General features: G+C 34.1%; 1 protein-coding gene across 1 annotated transcript; it reads right to left on the bottom strand.

Annotated features, from left to right (window-relative positions):
• Nucleotides 1-1,383: 1,383 nt before the first annotated feature.
• On the bottom strand, nt 1,384-16,366 carry LOC136026845 (glutamine-rich protein 2-like). The gene is made up of 4 exons (XM_065703557.1): nt 16,243-16,366; nt 5,361-5,543; nt 4,068-4,136; nt 1,384-2,064 (listed from the first exon to the last, which is right to left on the bottom strand). Exons 1-4 carry the CDS (start codon nt 16,289-16,291, stop codon nt 1,451-1,453), a joined length of 915 nt encoding a protein of 304 aa, XP_065559629.1. The 5' UTR covers nt 16,292-16,366; the 3' UTR covers nt 1,384-1,450.
• Nucleotides 16,367-26,693: the final 10,327 nt, after the last annotated feature.

Below are 26,693 nucleotides of genomic sequence, written 5' to 3'. Positions count from 1 at the left end.
AGAGAGCTCCTAAAGAGGTACATCCACTATGGTATTGTGAGGAGATGGGATTTCTTAGCTCTATTCTGGAAAACCTGTTTGCTAAAGTTTTCCAGGACTAAATACTTGTTTAGTTTGCGATTTTAGTGTTTAGTATTTAGTGTTGAGAACAGCTGTGTTCCTAGACACTAGTGTTTAATTATAATGCTAAAGTGTTTCGAAGAGGGGGTGAGCTTTCTGCTGGGGGGTTTCTCACAGGAAGAATTTTTCAAGAGGAGGGAATTTTCCAGGTGGTTAACTTTTCAGGGCAAATTTTTCGCTGGGGGGAATTTGCCAGAATTCCTATACGATTTTTTTTATTTCTTGCTTTCTCTTTGCCGACTCGGTTTTACGTGTTAAGGGTAAATTGTCTGGGGTAAATATTCAGCAGGATTAAATTATCTAGAAGATAGTCCCATAGGAAGGAAGGATTTTTCCCTGGAGATGGAGCTAGATTCCTGCCAATATTTAAAAAATGATCAGAAATTAAATAAAAAAAACAAGTTTTTCAACTGAATGTAATTAGCAAGTGTAGTGTACTGAATGTGTTCAATTTAAATTGTAGATTTTAAAGCTTAAAACGAACAGAAATTATTACGTATATCAAGAGTGTTGACCTCTCCTCAATACCTGGTTCTTTACGCTAAAGTTTGAAATCCGTCCCCAATTTTTTAAGAACGTCTCCTGAAACACAATGATTTGCTTAATTAGAAAAATATAAAGCATTTTTGAAAGAACTAAAAACAAAACTACAAAAACTTTTGTTCAGTTTCTCTAGAAGGATGATTATGGACATGCGTTTACATTTTCTCCCCAGGGTCTGAGGGGCTTTACGGCCTAGAACAAAGATTTGGCGGGATGAGTACCAAAAACCTATCTAGTGAAAATTCTCAGACAGCTAGATTTAAAAATTTTTAAATCTAAAGATTTTTTTTTAAATTTGAAGATTTAAAAATTTTACAATTTTTACTATTTTTACGATATTGTTGCAGTAAAAGAAAAAAAAGTTTCTGTTGCGATGAAGGGCTAGATACAGTACTAAAAGTATTAAAAACAATAGGGTACTAAGTTCTGATAGTATAGCAAATGAATATTTGAAATACGGCTGTTATAGATTTTGAGATAAATAATATAATTCTGCATAACAAAGTTACTTAATATTCTTATCGAAGATTAATACAATTTTTTTCTTTTTCTTTTTTTTGAAGGGACGTATCTAGATATTAGTTAAAATTTAACTAAGCCTAATTACAAATTAAACCCCATAATTGTGATTTTGAAACCTCAACACCATTTCTGCTAGATGATCTAATAATAATAATTTGCTAGTTTTTTCTTACTAAAGCGAGAAAAAAGAATTTGAGATATGGTATACGACTGCTTTATTAGAGAAAGCTCAGTAAAAAATAATATAAAAATATATACATATAGTCTACTTTCCGATAAGTCCAGAACCAACCGGTTTACTTATTGTGGACTGACCGAGACTACTTTGACCAGCCCCAGATTGTCCAATAATACTTTGCCCAATTCCAGTTTGTCCAAGACTTGTTTGACCCAATCCAGGTCTACCTTTGCCAGTTTGTGCAAGGCCAGTTTGACCCAATACAGGTCGACCATTATCAGCTTGTCCTAGACCAGTTTGGTCCAATCCAGGTCTTTGCCCACGACCAGGTTGATCATTGCCAGTTTGTCCGAGACCAGTTTGACCCAATACAGGTCGACCATTATCAGCTTGTCCTAGATCAGTTTGGCCCAATCCAGGTCTTCGCCCACGAATAGGTTGATCATTGCCAGTTTGTCCTAGACCGGTTTGACCCATTCCAGGTTGATCATTAGTTTGTCCGAGGCCAGTTTGACTCAATCCAGGTCGACCATTGTCAGTTTGCCCAAAACTACTTTGACTTAATGCAGATCGGTCGTTGTTTGTTTGTCCAAGACTAGTTTGACCATTGCCAGTTTGTCCAGAATTAGTTTGACTTGACCCAGGTGGGTCGTTATTAGGTTGTCCAAAGCTGGATTGAGCTCCCTTGAGTCCACCACCAACTAGAAAACAAATGTTTTGTGTTATAAAACCAAATTACAAGTTAATAAAGAGTAAGAAGTCAAAAGAGTATTTAAACGCCAAATGTTCGAGAATACAAAATATAAAATAACATTTTCAAAGACGTAATAAACAAAGAAGCCATGGAAGTTTTCTTTAAAGCTTTTTCACGTGGACTTTAAGTTAACGTTCTTATGTATGACAAGTTCTTAGTCAAACAGTTCGTAGCAACGAACTGTAGTAAGGAGCGACCCGGCTCATAGTAACCAAAACTCTAAAACACGGAATTTTGATACCAATAGTTACATCAAAACAATTGTATTTTAATGCTGATTTTAAATATATAAGTCTCATCAAGTTCAGTCTCATATATCAAAAGTTATGAGCCAGAAAAAATTTGCCTTATTTTAGAAAATAGGGGAAAACACCCCCTAAAATTCGTAGAATCTTAACGAAAATCACACCATCAGATTCAGCGTATCCGACAACCCTGCTGTAGAAAACTACACCCTACTGTGGAATTGGAAAACTACACCCTAATACAACCCTACTGCGGAATTTTGTATTTTTTGCCAGAGGACAGATCACGGATGCGTGTTTATTTGTTTGTTTGTTGTTTTTTTTTTTTTTGTATTTTTTCTCCAGGAGTGATTGTATCGACCCAGTTGTCCTAGAATATCCTGAGAGAGCTCTTTCTAAGGGAAATTCTATAATATATAATAAGGGAAAGTTCTAGTACCCTTTTTAAGTGACCAAAAAACTAGTAAAATACCTAATAACTATATCTTTGGGGACGACTCAATCCCCCACAGTCCCCAGGGGGAGGGGCTGTAAGTTACATACTTTTACCATTGTTTACATTTAGTAATGGATATTATGAAGTGTAGAGACATTTGAGGGGGCTTTTTCGCGTTGCGGTGGGGGTGGGTCGGGGGAAGGGGTTACGTAGAAGGATCTATCCATGGAGGAAATTATCATGAGGGAAGATTGTTTCCATTAGGGGGGGGGCAGGATTTTCTAGCATTGTTTATAAAAAAAAAAAATAAAAAAAAAACTTTTTTTTCATCTAGAAGTAATGAGCAGCATTAAAACCTAAAACGAACGTAAAATATTATGTATATAAAGGGGTTCGTTTCCTCCACAATACATTGCTCTATCGCTAAAGTATTTTTAGTAATTTCAACTATTTATTCTACAGCCTTTGTCATTCAGCGGTCATTCTTAAAGATTTGGGAAAAAATTCAAGCATTAGTGTAAAGAGCGATGTATTGAAGAGGGGGCTAACGCCCTAATATACGTATTAAAATGCACAAATATAGAAGTTTGTTACGTAGGTAAATCTTAAGGTACGTATGTTTATTACTAACAAAAGCGTTCGTAAAAAATCTAGTTGTATTTTTAAGTAACCAAAAATTGGAGGGCAACTAGGCCTCCTCCCTCACCCATTTTTCCATCACTCATGCAATTGGCTGATTAACATAAGCAAATTTAGCACACAAGAATATTTGTTAGGCAGTCTCATCAACACTCTTGATACTATATCTAATGCTACTACTACTACTAACTACTCCCTGCAGCACCAACCACCTGAGGTCAACACAGCTACATGAAACAATTTTTCTCCATCTCAATATTTTTAAAACTCCCTCTTTCAACCCTCCCAAGAATTTTTAATTTCCCTTAAAGTCTTTGTTGCATTCTCATCACACCCAATTAATGGAAATTCGTTTAATAAATAAAGGAAAATCTAGCTCAATCAGTCGAAAATTGTGGAAAACAAAATAGTGGATACAAAAATTAAAGTGAGAATATTGAGATATTTACCAAACATCTCGAGAATTTTTTTTTCCTATTTTTTAGCTTGATACTTAGGTTTTCAATATGATCATGTGCTGAATTATTTCGTTTTTTCTAATAGACAGATTTGTGATTGAATCAAAGTTGAACAAACCGATCCTCCCCTCGATTTATTGCAAAACGAAGTAAATTTGAAATTTTTACTCACGAGGGCTTAAAACTCCTTCTTTTGGATTAGAAAGTGAAGATGGTTGAGTCAGAGGTTTTGTAACACCATCTGAAAAAAATGAAAACGTTGTAGTTGGCTCACAGCCAATAAAGTACATCAAACAAATAAATTTTATAAAACAACCAATAAATCAACCAAAATAAATTAACAGTTAAACTTCCCCTCCGTAGGAAAACTCAGAATATTATGCTTAAAGTAAACACTGAGAATATTAAGAAATCCACTGAAAAATAGAGAGATGTTCCTCACTTCATCAACGACAGTTATATATATATATATATATATATATATATATATATATATATATATATATATATATATATATATATATATATATATATATATATATATATATATATATATATATATATATATATATATATATATATATATATATATATATATATATATATATATATATATATATATATATATATATATATATATATATATATATATCGAGAGAGAGATAGGGAGAGAGAGAGATAGAGAGAAAAAAAAGAGAGACATCCTTAGCACTTCATAAAATAGCAAGAGAGGGCCTATGCATAAGTGAAAAGGAACTTTTCAACAACGACTTTTAAACTTATGCCTGTGGGAAATTGGACGAGATTAAGGGAAATATAGATAAGAATAACTGGTGACTAATTAATTAAACATCTTCCTCTTTAGATACTTTAATTCACCCTTTTAAAGCCCCTTTTTCTAATTTTAGACAAATAAGCGAAAATGATGTCTGCTGCATTAAACCATCCCTTTCCTAAAGATCCATAAGCCTTAAATACACTTTTTCGCCAGCCAATTTGTATAGAAAAAGGGTTTGTGAAATTTTAAGAGGTAACTTTTTCGGTTGGAGATTGAAGGATCTACTGCCTCCTTTAAGAGTCAATAGTGACTAGAGGTCAACCAACCCCTTCCTCTACCCTTTTCTATTAGATGAGCCTAACAAAGGGCCAGAAGATTTCCAAAAGATTTTTATCATGGCCATCTTTTATAGAAAGAAATGATTGCAGAAAGCTGAGTGATTCAGTTAAAGTTCAAAGTTCTAGTGCCTTTTTAGGGCTAAAAGTGATTGGAAGAAATTCAGCAGTCAACAATCTTGTTTAAAAAAAATCAAGAGTTACAGCAAAATATAGCTTAGCCAAGTCTTTTTAATACAGATTTGATTGATATATGTGTATATTCAATTGTGTCGACAAGATTGTTGTCAGAACGGTTTCAGGCTTAGTAAACTACACGTTCCATTTCATAAACTTAATTTAGAAAACTCACTGTTGACGAAACGTTCTTCTGGTTTTCCCACACCTCCAGCTTTTCTGTCTTCGTCTGGTTTGTTACCTGCCTTTTTGTCTGCTACATCGGCAACTGATCTGGCATCGGCTTTCTTGTCAACTGTAGCTACTCCTGGCTTACCATTTTGAGTTTGTCGTCTAACAATAATCGTATGGGGAATACCTGAAGAAAAGAGCAGTTTAACAGTTAATTATGCCAAAATATTTTCTGATTTGTTATTGCTTCATTTTGAATCATAAATATGATTACATGGATCACTGAAGACTTTAATTGAGAACTTCAATAAAAAAAAACTATTTTTTTTAGCTGAAAGTAAGGAGCGACATTAAAACTTAAAACGAACAGAAATTACTCCGTATATAAAATGGGTAGTCCCCTCCGCAATCCCTCGCTCTTTACGCTAAAGCTTTTAATTGTTTTAAAAAGTGGAATTGTGGCAAAGAGTCAAACTTTAGCATAAAGAGCAAGGGATTGCGGAGGGGACAACCCATTTTATATACGGAGTAATTTCTGTTCGTTTTAAGTTTTAATGTCGCTCCTTACTTTCAGATAAAAAAATTAGTTTTTTTATTTAATTTCTGAACGTTTTTGAATTAATGCATGTTTGGTTTTGGCTCTCCGCTCATAAATTATTAAAATAAAATTTGTACATTAATTCTTTTTTTGGCTAAACGGCTTTCTCTTAGTTTTGATCAGACGATTTTGAGAAATAAGGGGTGGAGAAGGAGGCCTAGTTGCCCTCCAATTTTTCGGTTGCTTAAAAAGGCAACTAGAACTTTTAATTTTTAACGAATGTTTTTATTAGTAAAAAAATATACGTAACTTATAAATTAGTAACTTACGTAACAAACTTTCATAATCTTAAATTTGTATTATGTATACAAGGAGGGTTTGTATCCTCGTTAATACCTCGCTCTTTGCACTAAATCTTAAGTTTTGTCAAAATTCTTTAAGAATGACCCCTGAATCAGTAATGCCGTAGAATAAATAGTTGAAATTACTAAAAATACTTTAGCATTAAGAGCGAAGTATTTATCTCCTCCTAAATACCTCGCTCTTTATGCTAAAGTATTTTTAGAACCCCTCATATGCGTAATAATATCTGTTCGTTTTAAGTTTCAATGCTACTCCTTCCTTTCATTAAAAAAAAAAACGTTTTCATGTTTATTTTTCATTGTTTTCTTATAGTAGTGCTAGAAAATCATGCACCCTTTTCCTTGAATTTTTCTTCCCCCATGACAGATTCCTCCAAGGAAAGATCCTCCAACATAGCCCCCTCCCCTCAGCCCCACCCCTTAAAAAAAATAAATTCCCCCTGGAAATGCCTGTACACTTCCCAATAACCATTACTATATGTAAACAACAGGGATTGTGGGGTAATAAATCATCCCCAAATACATAGTTATTATACTTTTCGACTAGGCTGAACAAAATGGCTATCTCAAAATTTTGATCTGCTGACTTTGGGGGGGGAAATGAGCATGGGAGGGGGCCTAGATGCCCTCCGTTTTTTTGGTCACTTAAAAAGGGCACTAGAAATTTTCATTTCTGTTAGAATGAGCCCTCTTGCGACATTCTAGGACCACTTGGTCGATACGATGACCCCTGGGAAAAAGAAAAAAAAAACAAACAAACAAATAAACACGCACCCGTGGTTTGTCTTCTGGCAAAAAATACAAAATTCCACATTTTTGTAGATAGGAGCTTGAAACTTCTACGGTAGGGTTCTCTGATACACTGAATCGGATGGTGTGATTTTCGTTAAGATTCTATGACTTTTAAGGGGTGTTTCCCCCTATTTTCTTAAATAAGGCAAATTTTCTCAGGCTTGTAACTTTTGATGGGTAAGACTAAACTTGATGAAACTTATATATTTAAAATCAGCATTAAAATGCAATTCTTTTGATGTAGCTATTGATATCAAAATTCAATTTTTTAGGGTTTTGGTTACTATTGACCCGGGTCGCTCCTTACTACAGTTCGTTACCACGAACTGTTTGATGATATTGCGTAACCGATCGATAATAACCAGTCTTAAGAACTGTTGCTTAGATAGTTACTTCATTAGTGACTGAACCGGAAGTTTCACCGGTATTTCACATCTACAATTACAAAACACGTAAATTGACATTAAAAGAAAGGAAAAATAAACAGAAACAAAATACAGATTGTTGTTTAGCCGTTGCAAAAGATTCAAAACCTTAAACGAAAACTAAAAACATCCTTATCGGAATCCTTTACCAGATACATTTCCTTACGAAATTAAATAAAAAAAAACTAATTTTTTTAGCTGAAAGTAAGGAGTGACATTAAAACTTAAAACGAACAGAAATTACTCCGTATATAAAATGGTTTGTCCCCTCCGCAATGCCTCGCTCTTTACGCTAAAGCTTTTAATTGTTTTAAAAAGCAGAATTGTGGCAAAGAGTCAAGTTTTTAATTGTTTTAAAAAGTAGAATTGTGACAAAGAATCAAACTTTAGCGTAAAGAGCGAGGGATTGTGGAGGGGACAAACCATTTTATATACGGAGTAATTTCTGTTCGTTTTAAGTTTTAATGTCACTCCTTACTTTCAGCTAAAAAAATTAGTTTTTTTTTATTTAATTTCTGAACGTTTTTGAATTAATGCATGTTTGGTTTTGGCTCTCCGCACATAAATTATTAAAATGAAATTTGTATATTAATTCTTTTTTTGGCTAAATGGCTTTCTCTTAGTTTTGATCAGACGATTTTGAGAAATAAGGGGTGGAGAAGGAGGCCTAGTTGCCCTCCAATTTTTCAGTTGCTTAAAAAGGCAACTAGAACTTCTAATGTTTAACGAACGTTTTTATTAGTAAAAATTATACGAAACTTATAAATTAGCAACTTACGTAACAAACTTTCATAATCTTATATTTTTATTATGTATACAAGGGGGTTTGTATCCTCATTAATACCTCGCTCTTTACACTAAATCTTAAGTTTTGTCCTAATTCTTTAAGAATGACCCCTGAATCAGAAAGGCCGTAGAATAAATAGTTGAAATTACTAAAAATACTTTAGCATAAAGAGCGTGGTATTTATCTCCTCCTAAATACCTCGCTCTTTATGCTAAAGTATTTTTAGAACCGTTCATATGCGTTATAATCTCTGTTCGTTTTAAGTTTCAATGCTACTCCTTCCTTTCATTTGAAAAAACGTTTTCATGTTTATTTTTCATTGTTTTCTAATTGTAATGCTAGAAAATCATGCGCCCTTTTCCTTTAATTTTTCTTCCCCCATGACAGATTCCTCCAAGGAAAGATCCTCCAACATAGCCCCCTCCCCTCAGCCCCACCCCCCAAACAAAATAAAATCCCCCTGAAAACGTCTGTACACTTCCCAATAACCATTACTATATGTAAACACTGGTCAAAGTTTGTAACTTGCAGCCCCTCCCCCAGGGATTGCGGGGGATTAAATCATGCCCAAATACATAGTTATTATGGTTTTCGACTATGTTGAACAAAATGGCTATCTCAAAATTTTGATCCGTTGACATTGGGAAAAAAATGAGCGTGGGAGGGGGCCTAGATGCCCTCCAATTTTTTTGGTCACTTAAAAAGGGCACTAGAACTTTTCATTTCCGTTAGAATAAGCCCTCTTGCGACATTCTAGGACCACTTGGTCGATACGATGACCCCTGGGAAAAAAAAAAAAAAAAAAAAACAAACAAACAAATAAACACGCACCCGTGATTTGTCTTCTGGCAAAAAAAATACAAAATTCCACATTTTTGTAGATAGAAGCTTGAAACTTCTACAGTAGGTGTGATTTTCGTTAAGATTATATAACTTTTAGGGGGTGTTTCCCCCTATTTTCTTAAATAAGGCAAATTTTCTCAGGCTCGTAACTTTTGATGGATAAAACTAAACTTGATGAAACTTATATATTTAAAATCAGCATTAAAATGCAATTCTTTTGGTGTAGCTATTGATATCAAAACTCAATTTTTTAGAGTTTTGGTTACTATTGAGCCGGGTCGCTCCTTACTACAGTTCGTTTCCACGAACTGTTTGATGGAGACACGCTTCTCTCGATTGTGTTTAAGGCCGTGATTAAGTGAACTTGAAAACATCGAGGTTCAAAATTGAAATTAGGGTAGCCTTGTCTCTCAATTCTCAAGAGACCGTCGATGGTCAAAAACCCTTCAAATATCACTCATATTCATATTCATTGGCGAAAATAGCAGGTTAATTATACCAGCTTGTCATTCAGGTCTCTAGGGGTGTTATCGGCGATCTAAAACGATTCTTTTTGGCAAAATGCTTGTAAGAACTTCAGGTAGCTGAGAATATTCTATGGGACTGTTCGAAACAGGAAAATACATCGAAAAATGGTTGCAGTTATCTTACAGGTTATTGTCTCCTGCTCATGATAGTACCAATTTTGTTCTGAAAGCAATATCCTTCATAGAGTACACTTGTGAAAAAGATCTAGACATTTTCTAAGATTTCTAAGCAATTAGAGCAAATAAAGCAAAATCCTAGCAAACATTTTGTAGCATCTTCAATAAGCTAAGGCCTGATATTAAAAGCAGTATCTTCCGCCAATGAATACTTGAGTGCTTTTTAAATATAAATTTTTATTTTAACATGGGGTTTTCGAGTTCCATCAGTTTAATTAATCACGGCCTTAGGAAAATATAATATCGTAATATTAGTATTGATGTGATCTTATCATCATATTAAGTCAAAATAATCGTAATGGTTTTACATGGAAATCCCAGTACCTGTGGGTCAGTACCTAGCCCTCTCTGCTTCCATTTCTGGCTTCTTGTTTGACTTCAAGTTAGCGTCACTGGGAACGCCCTAAAGAAACCTTGTGAGGGTTTATCCTATTTTCAATTTCTGTCCTTGTTCAAAATAAAACGTACCACCGCCAAACAGTTTGTCGTAATAAGCTTTAAGTAAGGAGCAACTCATGCTAATATCAACCAAAATTCTAAGAAAGAGATTTGGTATCAATGTATACATCGAAAGAATTAGCTTTTGATGGTAATTCTAAACAAGCATAATCCTTAGAATTTAAAGTGTTCCACCAAACACTACGAGCCCGGGAGAATTTGCCCGATTTCTAAAAAATGGGCAAGATCCCGAAACAGAGCGAGTGATGCTTAGTAACATTAGACCATTCATGTCAGCAAATAATACAATTTTATTGTCGAATTCTTAAGCCCTTATCTAAAAAAATGGATTTTTCTTATTTTTCTTTCATGAAGAAGTGATAGCGAATGTTTGTTCATTTGATTATTTTCCTATTTGGAAAATGGTATGGAACCAATGGTCCCAAGAAATCAGAAAAAAGCTCATTTGAACGGACATTCCATTTTTAAGATTAAGAATATTATGCCGGAACTCTGGTTAATAAACCAGACTGATCTTTGTCAAAAGAAATCAAAACTCTTCGAATTTTTTTTTTATTAAAACAAAGTTAACAACAACACAAATCAATTACTTTTACTCATTTTAAATATGTAAAATGTATAAATTTTGAAGTTCACGGGTGAAATTTTAAATTAACAAGTGAAAATTTGCACAGTTTTAGAAACGGAAACAGCCTCTCCGCTAAATTTTCAAAAAGCTTTAAAATTCCTTCAACTACCATTACGTCCTTGGTCAAACAGTTCGTGGTAACGAACTGTAATAAGGATCTATCCGGCTCGATAGTAACTAAAACTCTAAAAAATGTAGTTTTAATACCAGTAGTTAATCAAAAGAATCACGTTTAAATGCTGATTTTAAATATATTAGGTTCTCAAAAGTACGAGCCTACTTCTCAAAAGTACGAGCCTAAGAAAATTTGCCTCATTATAGAAAATAAGAGGAAACACCCCCTAAAAGTCATACAATCTTAACGAATATTACACCATAAGATTCAGCGTATCAGAGAACCTTATTGTAGAAGTTTCAAGCTCCTATCTACAAAAATGTGGAATTTCACATTTTTTGCCAGAAGGCAAAAAATCACGGATGCGTGTTTATTTGTTTTTCGTGTGTTTTTTTCCCAGGGGTGATCGTATCGACTCAGTGGGCCTAGAATGTCGCAAAAGAGCTCATTATGACTTAAATTAAAAGTCCTAGTGCTCTTTTTAAGTGACCAAAAAATTGGAGGGCATATATTCCCCTCCCACGCTCATTTTTCTCCAAAGTCACCGGATCAAAATTCTGAGATAGCTATTTTATTCAAAAGAGTCCAACAACCTACTAACTATGTCTTAGAGGACAACTTAATCCCCCAAAGTCCCCATGGGAGGTGCTACAAGTTACAAACTCTGACCTGTGTTTACATATAGTAATGGTTACTGGGAAGTGTATAGACGTTTTCAGGGGGATTATTTTTTTTTTTGGGGGGGGGGTATTTAGGGGGGGTACGTAGGAAAATCTTTCCATGGAGGAAATTCTCATGGGAGGAGAGACTTTCAATGAAGGGGGCGCAGGATTTTCTAGCATTATTTAAAAAAACAATGAAAAAATAAATATGAAAAGTTTTTTCTACTGAAACTGAGGAGCAGCATTAAAACTTACTACGAACAGAAATTATTAGGCATGTAAGGAATTTACCTCCTCGCAATACTTCGCTCTTTGTGCTAGATTATTTTTAATAATTTCAACTATTTATTCTACGGCCTTTGTGATTCATGGGTCATTCTTAAGGAATTGAGACAAAATTTAAGCTTAAATGTAAATAGTGAGGTATCGACGAGGGGTGAGCCCCTCATATACGCAATAAAAACATACGAATATAGAAGTTCGCTAAGTAAGTTAATTCGTAAGTTACGTATATTTTAACTTATGAAAACGTTCGTAAAAAATTAAAAGTTATAGTTTCCTTTTTAAGTAATAAAAATTGGAGGGCAACTAGGCCTCCTCCCTCGCTCATTTTCTCTCAAAATCTTCCAATTAAAACTAAGAGAAAGCCATTTAGCCAAAAAAAAATTCATATAAAAATTTCGTTTTGATTGTTTATGTGCGGAGAGCCAAAATCAAAACATGCATTAATTCAAAAACGTTCAGAAATTAAATAAAAAAATAAGTTGTTTTAACTGAAAGTAAGGAGCGATATTAAAACTTAAGACGAACAGAAATTACTCCGTATACAAAAGGGGTTGTTCTCTCCTCAACGCCCCGCTCTTTACGCCTTATCAAAACATGCATTAATTCAGAAACGTCCAGAAATGAAACAAAAAAAAGTTTTTTAAATGAAAGTAAGGAGCGACACTAAAACATAAAACGAACAGAAATTACTCCGTATATGAAAGGGGCTTTTCCTCCTCAACGCCCCGCTCTTTACGCTAAAGTTTTTTACTGTTTTAAAAAGTAGAGTTAAGAAAATGAGTCAAACTTTAGCGTTAAGAGCGGGACTTTGAGGAGGAAAAGCCCCTTTCATGTATGGAGTAATCAAACAGTTCGTGGTAAAGAACTGTAGTAAGGAGCGACCCGGCTAAATAGTAACCAAAACTTTAAAAAATGGAATTTTTATAAAAAACAGTCACATCAAAAGAATTGCATCTTTTTGCTGATTTTAAATATATAAGTTTCGTTAAGTTTTGACTTACCCATCAAAAGTTACGAGCCCGAGAAAATTTGTCTTATTTTGAAAAATAGGGGGAAACACCCCTTACAAATCATATAGTTTGAACGAGAATCACACCGTCAGATTCTACGTATCAGAGAACCCTACAGTAGAAGTTCCAAGCTCCTATCTACAAAAATGTCGAATTTTGCATTTTTTGCCACAAGACAGGACACATGTGCGTGTTGATTTGTTTGTTTTGTTTGTTTGTTTGTTTTTTTCCCAGGGGTGATCGTATTGACCCTGTGGTCCTAGAAAGTTGCAAGAGTTCTCATTCTAGCGGAAATTCAAAGTTCTAGTACCCTTTTAAGTGCCCAAAAAATCGGAGGGCACCTAGGCCCCCGCCCACGCTCATTTTTTTCCTAAAGTCACCGGATCAAAATTCTGAGATAGCCATTTTATTCAGCATAGTCGAAGAACGTAATAACTATTTCTTTGGGGAAGAATTACACCCCACAGTCCCCGTGGGAGGGGCTGCATGTTACAGACCTTGACCAGTTTTTACGTATGATAATTGTTATTGGGAAGTGTAAAGACACTTTCAGGGGGATTTTTTTTGGCTAGGGGAGGGGTTGATGGGAGGGGGTTATGCGGGGGGAACTTTCCATGGAGGAATTTGTCATGGGGAAAGAAAAGATCCAAGAAGGGGGTGCAGGATTTTTTAGCATTTTTTTTTAAGAATGAAAAAATAAATATGAAAAAGTTGTTTCAACTGAAAGTAAGGAACAACATTAAAATTTAAAACGAACAGAAATTATTATGCAAATGTGGGGTTCACCTCCTTCTAATACCTTGCTCTGTACGCTGAAGTAATTATATTAATTTCAACTATTCATTCTGCGGCCTTTGTGATTCATGGGTCATTCTTATGGAATTGGGACAAAATTTAAGCTTTAGTGTAAATAGCGAGGTATTGACGAGGGGAGGATCCCTCATATACGTGATAAAAAACATACAAATATAGAAGTTCGATACGTAAGTTAATTCGTAAGCTACATATATTTTTACTAATAAAAACATTCGTAAAAAATAAAAAGTTTTAGGTAAATAACCAAAAAATTCGGGGGTAGCATGCGCCTATCCCTCGCTTCTATTTTCTCAAAATCGTCCTATCAAAACTATGAGAAAGCCATTTATCCGTAAAATTTGTTAATATGCAAATTTGTTTTAATTATTCATGTGCGGAGAGCCAAAATCAAAACATGCATCAATTCAAAAACTTTCAGAAATTAAATAAAAAAAGACAAGGTTTTTTCAACTGAAAGTAAGGGTGATAATAAAACTTAAAACGAACAGAAATTACTTCGTATATGAAAGGGGCTGTTCCCTCCTGAACGCCCCGCTCTTTACGCTAAAGTGTTTTACTGTTTTAAAAAGTAGAGTTGAGAGAAAGAGTCAAACCTTAGCGTAAAGAGTGGGGTGTTGAGGAGGGGACAACCCCTTTCATATACAGAGCAATTTCTGTTCGTTTTTTAGTTTTAATATCGCTCCTTACTTTCAGTTAAGAAAAAAATTGTTTTTCTATTTAATCACTTCATAGATTGAACAAACTGTGGTCAAATGAAGGGCTCACCAATAAAGTGCTTGTCAAGATATTTTCAAAAATCTCAGGTCCTGATCCATTAGCTGTGTGGCAAAGATTAAAATAATGTGCAATGTGTTTATCATATTTGAAATTTATCATTAGCCGAATATTTAAGAACTAAGTTTTATATTAACTAATTTTGATTTGTCATACTTTGTCTATTTTATTTTTTTTTTGTTTATTTGTTTCGCTTGTTAAGAGTTTTGTATTGTTCGTTTGTTATATACGTGGTATCCCAATATCAAGTGTTTTCAAGCCTTTCTTTGGGCAGCCACTTGGATTAATGTTATGTGTTATATCATTTTGTAATTAAACAAATTGAACAAAAATTGAACTATATGGATGCTAAAAATAGGTTCTTTAGGATCCAAATGTTCATATAATTGGCACAATTTTCTTTGTTTCTAAAGAATTATTATAATTGACGCTTAAATTTAAGTTATATATAATCATACTTTAATATGTGTATTCTGTTATGCTTTTAGATGTGTATATTTCACAAGAATAAAATAAATATATTTGTTTCCATATAAAGAGTTTCAATTCCACTTTAAAAAAAAGCCGAGTTGTCAATTGATTCTTATAAAGCAATAAAACATTAATTTCCTAAATGAGACAATTTTTGTGGCAAACAATAAGAGATGTTTTAAAAAGAATTTTAAGTGTAATCTAAGTATAAATGATAAATGTCCCGTGTCCTGTCTAAGAACCCTTAAAAACAGCCTACTGATTAGCTGCTTTGCAAATAAATCAAATTTCTATGCTCTTAAATTTAACATTACTGATTACCATATTCCTTGTATTGTGATAATAAAAATAATACAAATTAATAATTTAATTCACTCAACTAAAACACATTTTTTCAAATTTACTAAACAATATTAAGTAGTTTTGCTGAGAAGAAGTAGATTATGTTTTTGGAACGATGCACTTTAGTATTAAGTGATTGTGATGTTTTGTTCTTAACGCCTGAAGTATTAAAATTGAAATCAAATCAACTTTTGGCAAAAATCCCCCCTCATCTATTCTGTGACTTCTTAAATTTTAATTGAGAACAGCCATAAATTTTTAGATCTATTAAATAGAATCAAATGTTCGTTAGTTGGTTAGTCTCCCTCCCCCTCCTGTTGCTCTGTTTTGAGCTATTCAAACTAGAAACATAAAATTTTGGAGAATTCTGAGAATAAACGGACAATAAATTTAGATTAAAAGAACTTGGAAATTTGATTTTATTATAACAAATATTCAAGAAACGAGGACCTGAGCTCAGTAGTAGCAAGATTCAAAAGCCCAGGCTGCTCGAGAGTGAAGCTAAGACCCTAATTGGAGACTGGACCCCACAAAGCCATTCGAGGAAGGTTGTGTCGGGCTTAACATGTGACGGACTAAGTTTACAGCCTGTTCACAAGGTCTGAAGGCCATGGTCAAAGATCATGGCCATAATTGATAGGTTTGGGTTGTGTCAGGCTATAGTTATGAAGACAGAAGACTTAAAGCAACCAAATTATGGCTTGTGGAATCCAAAGGCCTAAACGAACGGGAATAGGTCATAATAACTTGGTGATGCTAGCTTTTGATTGCTAATGTAAAAGAATGATTTTTATTTACCAGTATTTTCGGTTGATTTTAAACATATGTTTATGGTTTTATGAATGGCAGCACTTCATTGCGAACTTTTCTCACCTGAAGCAGCAGCAACCAACAGTATAAGGGTCAAGCAAACAGTTTTCATCTTCAACTGATAAGCAGCTTATCGACTACTGATTTGAATTAACTAAAAAATCTCTTTTATAATGCTTAAGTTGCGAAATATATAGTGCAGTCAAACAAGATTGGTTTTTTGAAGGTATTATGAGCATGTTTTTTTCAAAGCAATTTAAACGCCTATTGGGTTTTATTTGGGTGGATAATATTTATTATTGTACAGTTTGTTAACCCAAACATATATTGTGAAATAAAAAAAAAACACCAAAACTTCTTGTGTCTTTGTCATTGGGTCTTTGTCAAACCTAGGTTTTGCGTCTTTGGTCTTTGTCAAACCTTTCATTGGGTCTTTGCACTCATTCACTCATTCCTGCTTCTCAGTGTACATCATACTTCCTGCTTTAAAGTTTTTGCCTGAAAGGGTTAAATAAGCTTTCAGACGAGGCTGGATAGGACACCTTTAGTAGTCATTTTTTGTTTTCTCAAAACACCTTTGCAGCCATCAAAAACAAACTTGAGGGTGTTTCAGCAAAATATTAATATGTTATAAACTACAGTTTGGGAGTTTCAAAATTAAATATTTCCTTTAATAAGAAATAAATAGCCTATATCGTTAGGTTCTAGTGAAATAAAATTTAGAAATACCCCTCAATGTTAATTGCCCCTATGCACAGGTAGATACACAGGGGCTGGTACGACCCCCCTCTCCCCCAAGAAAATCTGGTTCCTTCTTTCTCTGTTTTTTCTTTTTTTCTTTTTTTTTTTAAGAATGAATTTCAGAGATTATTACGTATATGAGGGTGTTCGCTCCCCTCGTCAATACTTCGCTTTTTACACTAAATTTTTGATTTTTTTTTAGTACTTCCAAAACAGCTATATATTCTAATTAATCGGACTTTGTGATCCAGGGATCGCTCTTAAGGAATAAGAACAAAATTCAAACTTCAGCGTAAAGATTTTGCTCATCTAGTGTCGCTATTTACTTTTTTTTATTTTTGTTTAATTTCTTAGTGTTTTCGTACCGGAAACATCTGTCACAATTTTTTAATTTAAAGTTTACAGAATACTACTTTGAAAAAAACTCATTGAGGGGGGAAAAGACCTTTTTTACCAATTGAGGCTTACAGCTCTTGGAACTATGGTAGGACTATGCCTTCCATAAGAAATTTATATATTAACGATGGAAAACTAGCATATTTTACAGCTCTTTCCCTGGGTATGGAAGAGAAGGGGGTTTCAAACCTGTACCCACAGTTATTTGACAAATGGACAATTTTCGATCTGATACATTTTTGGAAAAAAGAGGAGAGTTGCCATCTGATCACTTTTGATTCTTTGAAAGGGAAACTAAACTTCAAATTTCCAATCCAATCTTTTTGAAACTTCATACGGTAAACTCTTCAATAAACACCTTCTATACCCCCGGGACATACCTTACAACCTTGTCCAAGGAATCTTGGGGCAAAGGCTTTACTATATGACCTTTGGGCTATTTTTAGCACAATGACTATCTCAAATTTTCGATCAAATACATCTGGAGAAAAGAGAGCTTAGGAGTGTGTTGCCCACTGATCATTTTTGGCTCTTAAAATGTATACCTAGAACTTCCACTGTTTAATCAAGAATTGTTAAGTTGTAAAAAGTTGTTGATGCATATTGCACATTTTTCTAAATCTTGCCATCTTTGTCAGCTTTTTGTTTATTTATCATAAAAATTTGTTAAATTGGGAGCTATTGTTCAACCAATTCCGAATGCTCAAAATCTTCTAAATTTATCATTGTCATTTATATAGGTTTATATATCATTTATTATATCATTTATTATAATATATTATTTTCATTATTATATCATTTATTATTATTATTATTATATTTATTATACATATTATTATTATCATTTATTATATCATTTATCATTTATATATACACTTTAAATGAAAGTACAATAATACAACATCAAAAATGTTCTGCTTTTGTGTATTCTCCATTGCATAAAATAAAACATAAGTGACTGATTGAGTACAGCAAAAAGTTTAAAACAAGAATTATTTTACGTGACTTGATAGCACAGCACTAACGGCTCTTAACTGTGGTTGAGGTAACCAAGTTCGGATCATAAATCAGGCAAATTATTAAGGAGCTGAAAAGGGTATTCAAAATCAAACCAGTTCCAATTTAAACCCATAGGACAAATTAGTTAGAAATATGAAGCGTGTAGGTGTTTGCATAAGAATAAATTTAATTTTAAGATAATAAAAATAGATGATGAAAAATTCGAAACTGATAAATAGAAAATAAAAAAAAGTCGGTTTCAAAATGGATGGAAAGTATAAAATACTGTTTTCTAGAGAATCTAGAAACAATATATCGAAGTATGTGAAGTATTGAAGTAACAATAAGCAAATTGTATTTCTGGCTATTTCTATCAAAACGGCTATTTATAAATTTTAATTGGATGTATTTGAGGAAAAGACTTGCGGGGAAAGGGGGCTGGCTACCCTTAGCTCACTTTCGACTCTTAAAAAGTGCAAAAGAAAACCTCTAAATTTTGTACAACTATGCCTTCTATAAGAATTTTATAGGTTATCAATGGACAGCTAGCATATTTTACAGCCCTTTCCCAAGGTATGGAAGGGAAGGGGGGTTCAAACTCGTAACATCAGTTATTTGACAATTTCGAACAAAACTGCTATTTAAAAATTTCGATCCGATACGTTTTTGGGGGAAATAGGACGTTAGAGAGGGCTAGTTGCCATCCGATCACTTTTGACTCTTTGAAAGGGAAATTGAACTTCCAATTCCCAATAAAATGAGCCTTTTAAAAATTGTATACGGTAAATTTTTCCATAAGAATCTTGGGGCAATGGATCGGCTACATGGCCTTTGGACTATTTTCAGCATAATGGCTATCTCGCATTTTCGATTAGATGCATCTGGGGAAAAGAAAGCTTAGGGATGTGCTACCCTCTGATCATTTTTTGGCTCTGAAAGGGGAGAACTAGAACTTTCAGTGTCCAATCAAAGGAACTTCTTCAAAAGGTTATACGACCCTTTCCTTCCATAAAACATTATATGTCCCTGAGGAATAGCTTAAAACCCATGACCCCAAGCTTTATTGTCATATGATACATTGACTGTTTTGAACGAAATAGCTATCTCAAAAATTTGATCGAATTCATTCGGGGAAAAGGGAAGGGGGGGGGCTATTTATCCTCCGATTACTTTTACTCTTAAAATGGAACCAGATCTTTCAATTTATGGTGAAATGAGCACCTTCCTAATATTTTAAGGCCTTGTCTTCTACAAAACCTTATATTCCCCCAGGACACAGCTTACAACACTTGCTCCTGGGTTCTGGGGGGGGGGGGGTTGTATGGATCCTTAACTCATCTACTATTTGATATTTGGTCTATACTGAACAAAATGGCTGTACCAAAATTTTGGCGGATGAAATTGGGGAAAAGAGGGTGTGAGGGGCTAATTACCCTCCATTTGCTTTTTAAAACAGTTCAAAATGGGGATGAAACCTTTTTGTTGACAGTGAATAGATATAAAATTATTTAACTGGATATTTCGAACACATATACAGTGTTCATCATCAGCAGTAAAAACAGTTTTACCACTGATGATGAACACTGTATATGTGTTCGAAATATCCAGTTAAATAATTTTATATCCATTCAATGTCAATAAAAAGGTTTCATCCCTATTTTGAACTGTTTTACTTTCGTCATGGAAAGGCAGTGTGGTCTTCGAAGTTATCTACATTTGCTTTTTACTCTTGGAAAGGATACTAGAACTTTTAATTTGTGTTATAACGACCCCCTTTCAACATTCTGGGACCACTGGGTCAATACGATCAACCCTGGGGAAAAACAACAAAAAAAAGCAAGGAAAAAAAACAAACAAATAAACACGCGGTCGTGATCTGTGTTCTGGCAAAAAATACAAAATTGCACATTTTTGTAGATAGGAGCTTGAAACTTCTACAGTTGTGTTTTCTGATACACTGAATCTGATGGTGTGATTTTCGTTAAGATTCTATGGCTTTTAAGGTGTGTTTTCGTCTATTTTCTAAAATAAGGCAAATTTTCTCAGGTTCGTAACTTTTAATGGGTATTACTAAACTTGAAAAAAAAAACTTATATATTTAAAATCAGCGTAAAAATTAAGATTCTTTTGATATAATTATTGGTATCAAAATTTTATTTTTAGAGTGTCGGTTACTATTGAGCCGGGTTAGTGCTAACTACAGTTTGTTACCACGAACTGTTTGATTGACTATCAAAATCTTAGCAGATCCAAATAACTATAAAACTAAACTGATATAAAAGTTTAAAGCTTATGGGCATAATTCTAGATAATAGGCTTTATACTACCGTCAAAAACAGTCTACGCAGGATAATGACACGTTTGTCTTTTTGATATTTCATATGCCTTACTACTCTTTACTAGAATAGCATCGATTTTTGTGTCGTTGCTCCTATTCGAACTGCGCCTATTAAATAATTTAATATTGAAGCCTTATTGCCTTTACTATAGGCAACGCTATTACGCTGCCTCTGATATTCATAAAATTTTGACAAAAAATTGATTCTGCATTTTATTCCATTTTAAAATGACTAAATGAGTTAAAAAACACTATGTTTGTTATTCATTCTCTGTTAGCTTTAAAATCATTTATGCTCTTCTCAATAAGCTGAATACTTTTTTAACAGGGGGTGAAGCTCCGTGAGATTCCGTATGAAAATAAAAATATAATTTCTTATAAATTTTTTATAATTGTGAAATATAAAAAAAATGTCATTTTAACCTATTTTGTGCTCTTTTCAATTTTTGGTCGTAAGCTAACATCGGAAAAATTGAAGAAAGTTAGGAACACTGCAAGAAAAATTATTGAAAAGGCTTAATATTTAATAGAGAGGAAAAGAGGCCTGTACAAGAATTATCCGAGTCATAGATCATGTGAAAATAAGACGAATGCCAAGAAAGTGGAGAAAGCATTAAAATATGAACCTAGGAGGTGTGAAGTGTAGGCCATGGAAAAAATTGCTGAGGATCTGGAAAATCCATCTAGACGGCATAATAGTAAAATATTGTACTGGCATTTTAATAAATTGAGAGGAAGTAGTCAATTTGGCCTTTTCCCAGTTAAAGGTTAAATAAAAAAAAAAAATTTCAACTAAAAGCAAGGAGCAATATTAAAGCTTAAAATGAACAGAAATTAATACGTATGTAAAGGAGGCTGTCCCCTCCTCAACATGTAACTATTCACACAAAAGGTTTTTCGGTATTTTAAAAACTTACTTATTGTTCTAAGTAAACAACCTTTGTGTTTCAGGAGTCGTTTTTAAAAAATTGGGACAAAATTAAATTTCAACTTAATGAATGACGTTTTGAGGAGCAGACAACCCCCCCTTGTATGCTTAATAATTTCTGTTCATTTTAAGCTTTATTATTGCTCCTTACTTCAGTTGAAAAAACTTGATTTTTTAATTTAATTTCTTATCTTTTTTAAATAATGCCAGGATATCTGGCTCCAACTCCACGGAAAAATACCCCTCCCCAAGGAAACATCCTCTTGAAAATTCAATCCTGGTGAAAATTTACCCCGGACAATTACCCTAAGCTCCTCCAAACGTAAAATTGAGAGAGTAAACAGAAAAAAAAAGAGATATAAAGGAATTTCATATTGGAATTTTGGCAAATTCCCTCTCTGCACAATTTTTACTGAAAATTTCAACCCTGAAACATTCTCTCATCATGGAAAGATCCTCCCACGTAACCCCCTTCTCTTTACCTCCCCACCACCAGAAAAATCCCCCCAGAAAACGTTTGTATACTTCCCAATAGCCAATATTATGCGCAAACAATGGGCAAAGTTCATAACTCGCAGCTCATACCCGGGGAATGTGGGGAAATAAGTTGTCCTCAAAGACATAGTTATTAGAGTTTTCGACTATGCTGAACAAAATGTATATCTCAAAGTTTTGATCCGGTGACTCTGGGGAAAAAGAACATGGAAGAGTGTCTAGTTGCCCTCAAATGTTTTTGGTATCTTAAAACAAAGTCACTTAAAAAAAAAACAGATAAATTGGCATCCGTGATCTTTCTTTTGGCAAATAACACGAAATACCACATTTTTGGAGATAGGAGCTTGAAGCTTTTTACAATAGGGCTCTGTGATAGGCTGAATCCGATGATGATTCTATGACTTTTAGGGGGGGGGTCCACTTTTTTGAAAATATAGGTGAATTTTCTCAGGCTCGTAGTTTTGATGAGTAAGACCAAACTTGGTGAAAATTCCACACTGAAAATCAGCATACAAGTCCAATTCTTTTGATGGGTCTGTTGGTGTCAGAATTTGGTTTTTTAGTGTTAATGAACTCTATATTAACTGCTAATTTACAAAAACTATAAATACACACAACCGTCGGGGGAAGGCTCAAACAGCCTGATGTTGGACGGCTGCAATCCTCTAATTCTCAACCTAATTAATTAACGAAAAAACAATATTAAAGAAGGACAAAAACACTCTCACTCAATTACCCCTTAATACCAGAATATACATAAGAAAGGCTAACAATAATAATATATAAAACAAGAAAAAAAATTAGCTCCCCACTCCCAATAAATGTTTTTTTTTAATTTTACTTTAAACGACCCAATATGATCCGCCTCCCTAATGCCAGCTGGGAAATCATTCCAAATAGCTGGAGCTAAATACCTACTTCCGAAAGCTGCACGTGTGGTGTCTCGGCACTCAACAATCAAATTATCTGCCTCTCTAGTCTCATACCCATGGAGTGAACGATTTACTCGAAAAAAAAAAACTGGTAAAAACTGGAGGACATACATCATTGCAACATCGATACGCAAAAACAGCAGCTTGATAATCTCGAATCTGACCAATGATAAGCACTCGTAATTTCTTAAAACAGGACGTGGTATCATTCACATTTTCTACATAATTACCAAGAAAACGTACTGTTTTATTTTGTAGTATCTGCACTCTTTTAAAATTTGCATAGAAATTACTAGACCAAAGGACACAACCGTAAGAAATATAAGGCGCAACAATGGTGTGATATAATATTAAAAGAACTGATAATGGTAAGACATGCTTTAATCGACGCAAAATTCCCAAACCTCTAACAACTTTAGCTGCAACAAGATCACTATGGTTCTTCCAAGATAGATTACAATCAAGCTGGAATCCCAAATAACGTACTTCATACACCCGTGACAAAGGCCTACCGTTAAAAAATATCTTTTTATCAGCACATAGAGGCTTACCATCTCTCCTATAAATCATAAAATTAGTTTTAATAACGTTCACTTACAAAAGGCTCAAACTTGTAAATACAAAAAATGCCTTTAATACCTTATTTACTTTCAACAACAAATCATCGACCTATCTACTAGACACAGTTAAAGCAGTATTATCCGCAAAAGCCGTAATAAAACACTCAGGTAAGTAGAAACGCATTGAATCAACATACACAAGGTACAGAAGTGGTCCCGAAACAGACCCCTGAGGTACACCACACCTCACTTGAAAATGAGAAGAAAACACAGCATTTAATACAACTTGAATAGATCTACCACTTAGAAAACTATGAACTCCAAGGGATTGTAGACGTTTGAGTAGAATATCAAAATCCACTGTATCGAATGCTTTTCTAAAATTGATAAAAACAGTCAAAGGGATTTCACCGCGTTCAAAGCATTTATTTACAGTATCACAAAGGGAATGCACGACATCCAACGTCGAGTGACCTTTTCTAAAGCCAAACTAGTTTTCACTTAACATCCCGATTTCATAAGGTGATCATAAAGCCTTTTATGCACAATTTTTTCAAATATTTTTGAAAACAAAGTTAGGATTGATATGGGTCTATAATTTTCAATTTCTAGCTTAGAGCCACATTTGTGAAGGGGGATTACTTTTGCCCTTTTAAATGCATCAGGGAATATACCCGTTTGGAGGGAAAGATTGATTATATGGACTAGACATGGCATTAAATAACACATCACTGACTTAAAAGTTTTCAGATTAAAGCCATCTGTCCCTGCTGAATTCGATTTGTTTGTTTTCACAACCTTCAGAATTTCATCTCCAGTACAAGACTGAAATTAAATATCATTTCCAATTCCTCTATCATCCACAAATTCCTCTTTCATTAAACCGTTATTAAAGTTCACTAACCCTTTCGCCTGTACATTTTCCCCAACACTTGAAAAAAAATCAGCAAATTTAGTCATGATACTTATTTCATCATTAATAAGTTCTCCTTGAATCAGTAGCGAATTAGGTGGAGCTTCTTTCTTCTTTCCCAATAGGTCATTAATAACTTTCCGAATTCCTTTAGTATTATCCTTATTTAAACTCAATTGGTGGGCAAAGTATTCTTTTTTAGCTTTCTTCTCATCGAGTTTACTTTATTGCGTATTATTATGAATTCTTCCAGTTTCTTGGCACATTCACTATTTAAATATTCCACATACGCTTGATTTCTTAAATCTGACACTTTAAGAGTTTCAATAGTTATCCAGGGCTTCCTGGGTTCACGCTTACGTGGTTTCAAGAATTTCACTTGGCAAGTCTCATCATGAATTGGCTGTACGACTCCCATCATACGATCAAATGCATCAGAAGCGTCATCTTTCATATCCATAATCTTACTAAAAGCAGTGGTACTCGACTCTTTGCCAAACCTCTGTAAATTCACCTTTTTCAACTACCTACTCTTTACTTTTTTAATTTTATTTCTTTTTATTCGGCGACAAGGTACTGCTCCAACGACTGGGAAATGGTTTGAACAAGGGTATAGAAACACATCGGCATAACTACGGTCCAGATACTTTGAACCAACAAAAATATTATCAATGAGAGTGGCTGAATGACTCGTAACACGTGTTGGAATGTTTACTATGGGGAAAAGATCATGAGTAACCATCAAATTAAAAAAAAAATCAAAATTCGCTCCATTCGATGTAAGCAGATCAAAATTGAAATCACCCATACAAATAAAATCTAAACCTGTCCTAGACACTGGACGCGCATTTTGATCAAACCCATGCTCAAATTCTCCCCAGCTAGCATTTGGTGGTTTATACACAACACTAATCAAAAATTTACTACTTCCCATATCTAAATCGAGACTAAAACTTTCGAATTTACCCTCTATCCAAACATCAATATCATTTCTTACTTGGTAAGTCAACGACTTAGAAATCAAACACGCAATTCCCCCTCTATAAAATGACGTCCGGTTTTTAATCTCCAAATTATAATCTGGAAAAGAGTACAATGAGACAGAGTGTTCCTGACTCAAAAAACTTTCGCAAATACCAATAAAACTAACTTTACCTTAAGAATCCGAGAGAAATTGCAATACATCCTCATAACACGTGGTTAGGTGGCAATTCCAGGCGACTAAACTCAGTAAATCGGCTTCCGCGGGGTTTAACTGCGAACATTGAACATATGCACTGTTTCTCAACTGTTTAAATCTAACGTGGTTCATACAAGGCTCAATATCAGTTGCTATTTGTGCCGACAAAACCTGTTCAAGGAGAAAAGGTCGGCTCATTAAATCATCCAGCGAGAGTAAATGAAATCTCGAACCAAAACAAATCTCTCTCTCTAAAAAAAAAAAAAAGAAAAGAAAAAAAGCAAGGAAGGAAAAATACACATAAAATGAGAGAAAAAGAAAAGTTGAAAATACAAGCAAAAACATTAAAGCAAGATAAACAAATGCAAAAAACACTAACCACAACATATGAGACTAAATACAGTCGGTAATAGAACGGATCTTCTTGACTGTTGACCCTAGACTAGGCTTTGCCAAAATCTGACCCTGATCTGACCAAACATTTCTTTGACCATACTTGTCTTTCACTGCGTTCAAAATCTCCCCACGACGCTTAGTTAGAGTCTCTGATACAAAAACACTAGTTGAAGCAAGTTTAGCTTTTGTTTTAAACACTCTACGGGCCTCATCTTTGCCATAAAATTATCGACGACCGGAGCAGCTCTAACAGAACTTTCTTCATGCTGTGTAGTCGGATTATTCAATCGGAGATGGTATACATTAATCAAATCAGAAGATGAAAGGTCGGTCACAGACATTTTGCTATTTATAATGTAATATATTGTCGTACGAGTGTCTATACCAGGTAACTGCTTTACCCCGTGAAATACAAGACTATCAAGTAAGGACTCTTGATCATAATCATCAAGCTTATTTTCTATTCTACTAATCCTCTCCTCCAAATTTTCAATTTGAGTTCTCAGACTTCTCGGAGTCTGCTCAATTTTTGCAAATTTTGGATTAAACTCGGGCGTGACTGAATCATAAGCCTGGCAGACTATCAGTTCAGTAGCCTCTTTCAGTGACCTTGGGTCTTTGAACTTTTCAGTCACT

This window comes from Artemia franciscana, chromosome 5 (genome assembly GCF_032884065.1).
Source record: "Artemia franciscana chromosome 5, ASM3288406v1, whole genome shotgun sequence".
Lineage (NCBI taxonomy): Eukaryota > Metazoa > Arthropoda > Branchiopoda > Anostraca > Artemiidae > Artemia > Artemia franciscana.
This window is presented reverse-complemented; position numbering and strand designations above follow the sequence as displayed.

Bases quoted from the DNA above. Each gene is read 5' to 3' on its own strand.
- LOC136026845 (XM_065703557.1), bottom strand. From the start codon at position 16,291: ATGAAAACTGTTTGCTTGACCCTTATACTGTTGGTTGCTGCTGCTTCA. The intron at 4,137-5,360 runs GTGAGTTTTCTA...CATTTTTTTCAG, and splicing joins AGAAGAACGTTTCGTCAACA to ATGGTGTTACAAAACCTCTG. The intron at 2,065-4,067 runs GTGAGTAAAAAT...TTTGTTTTCTAG, and splicing joins AGAAGGAGTTTTAAGCCCTC to TTGGTGGTGGACTCAAGGGA.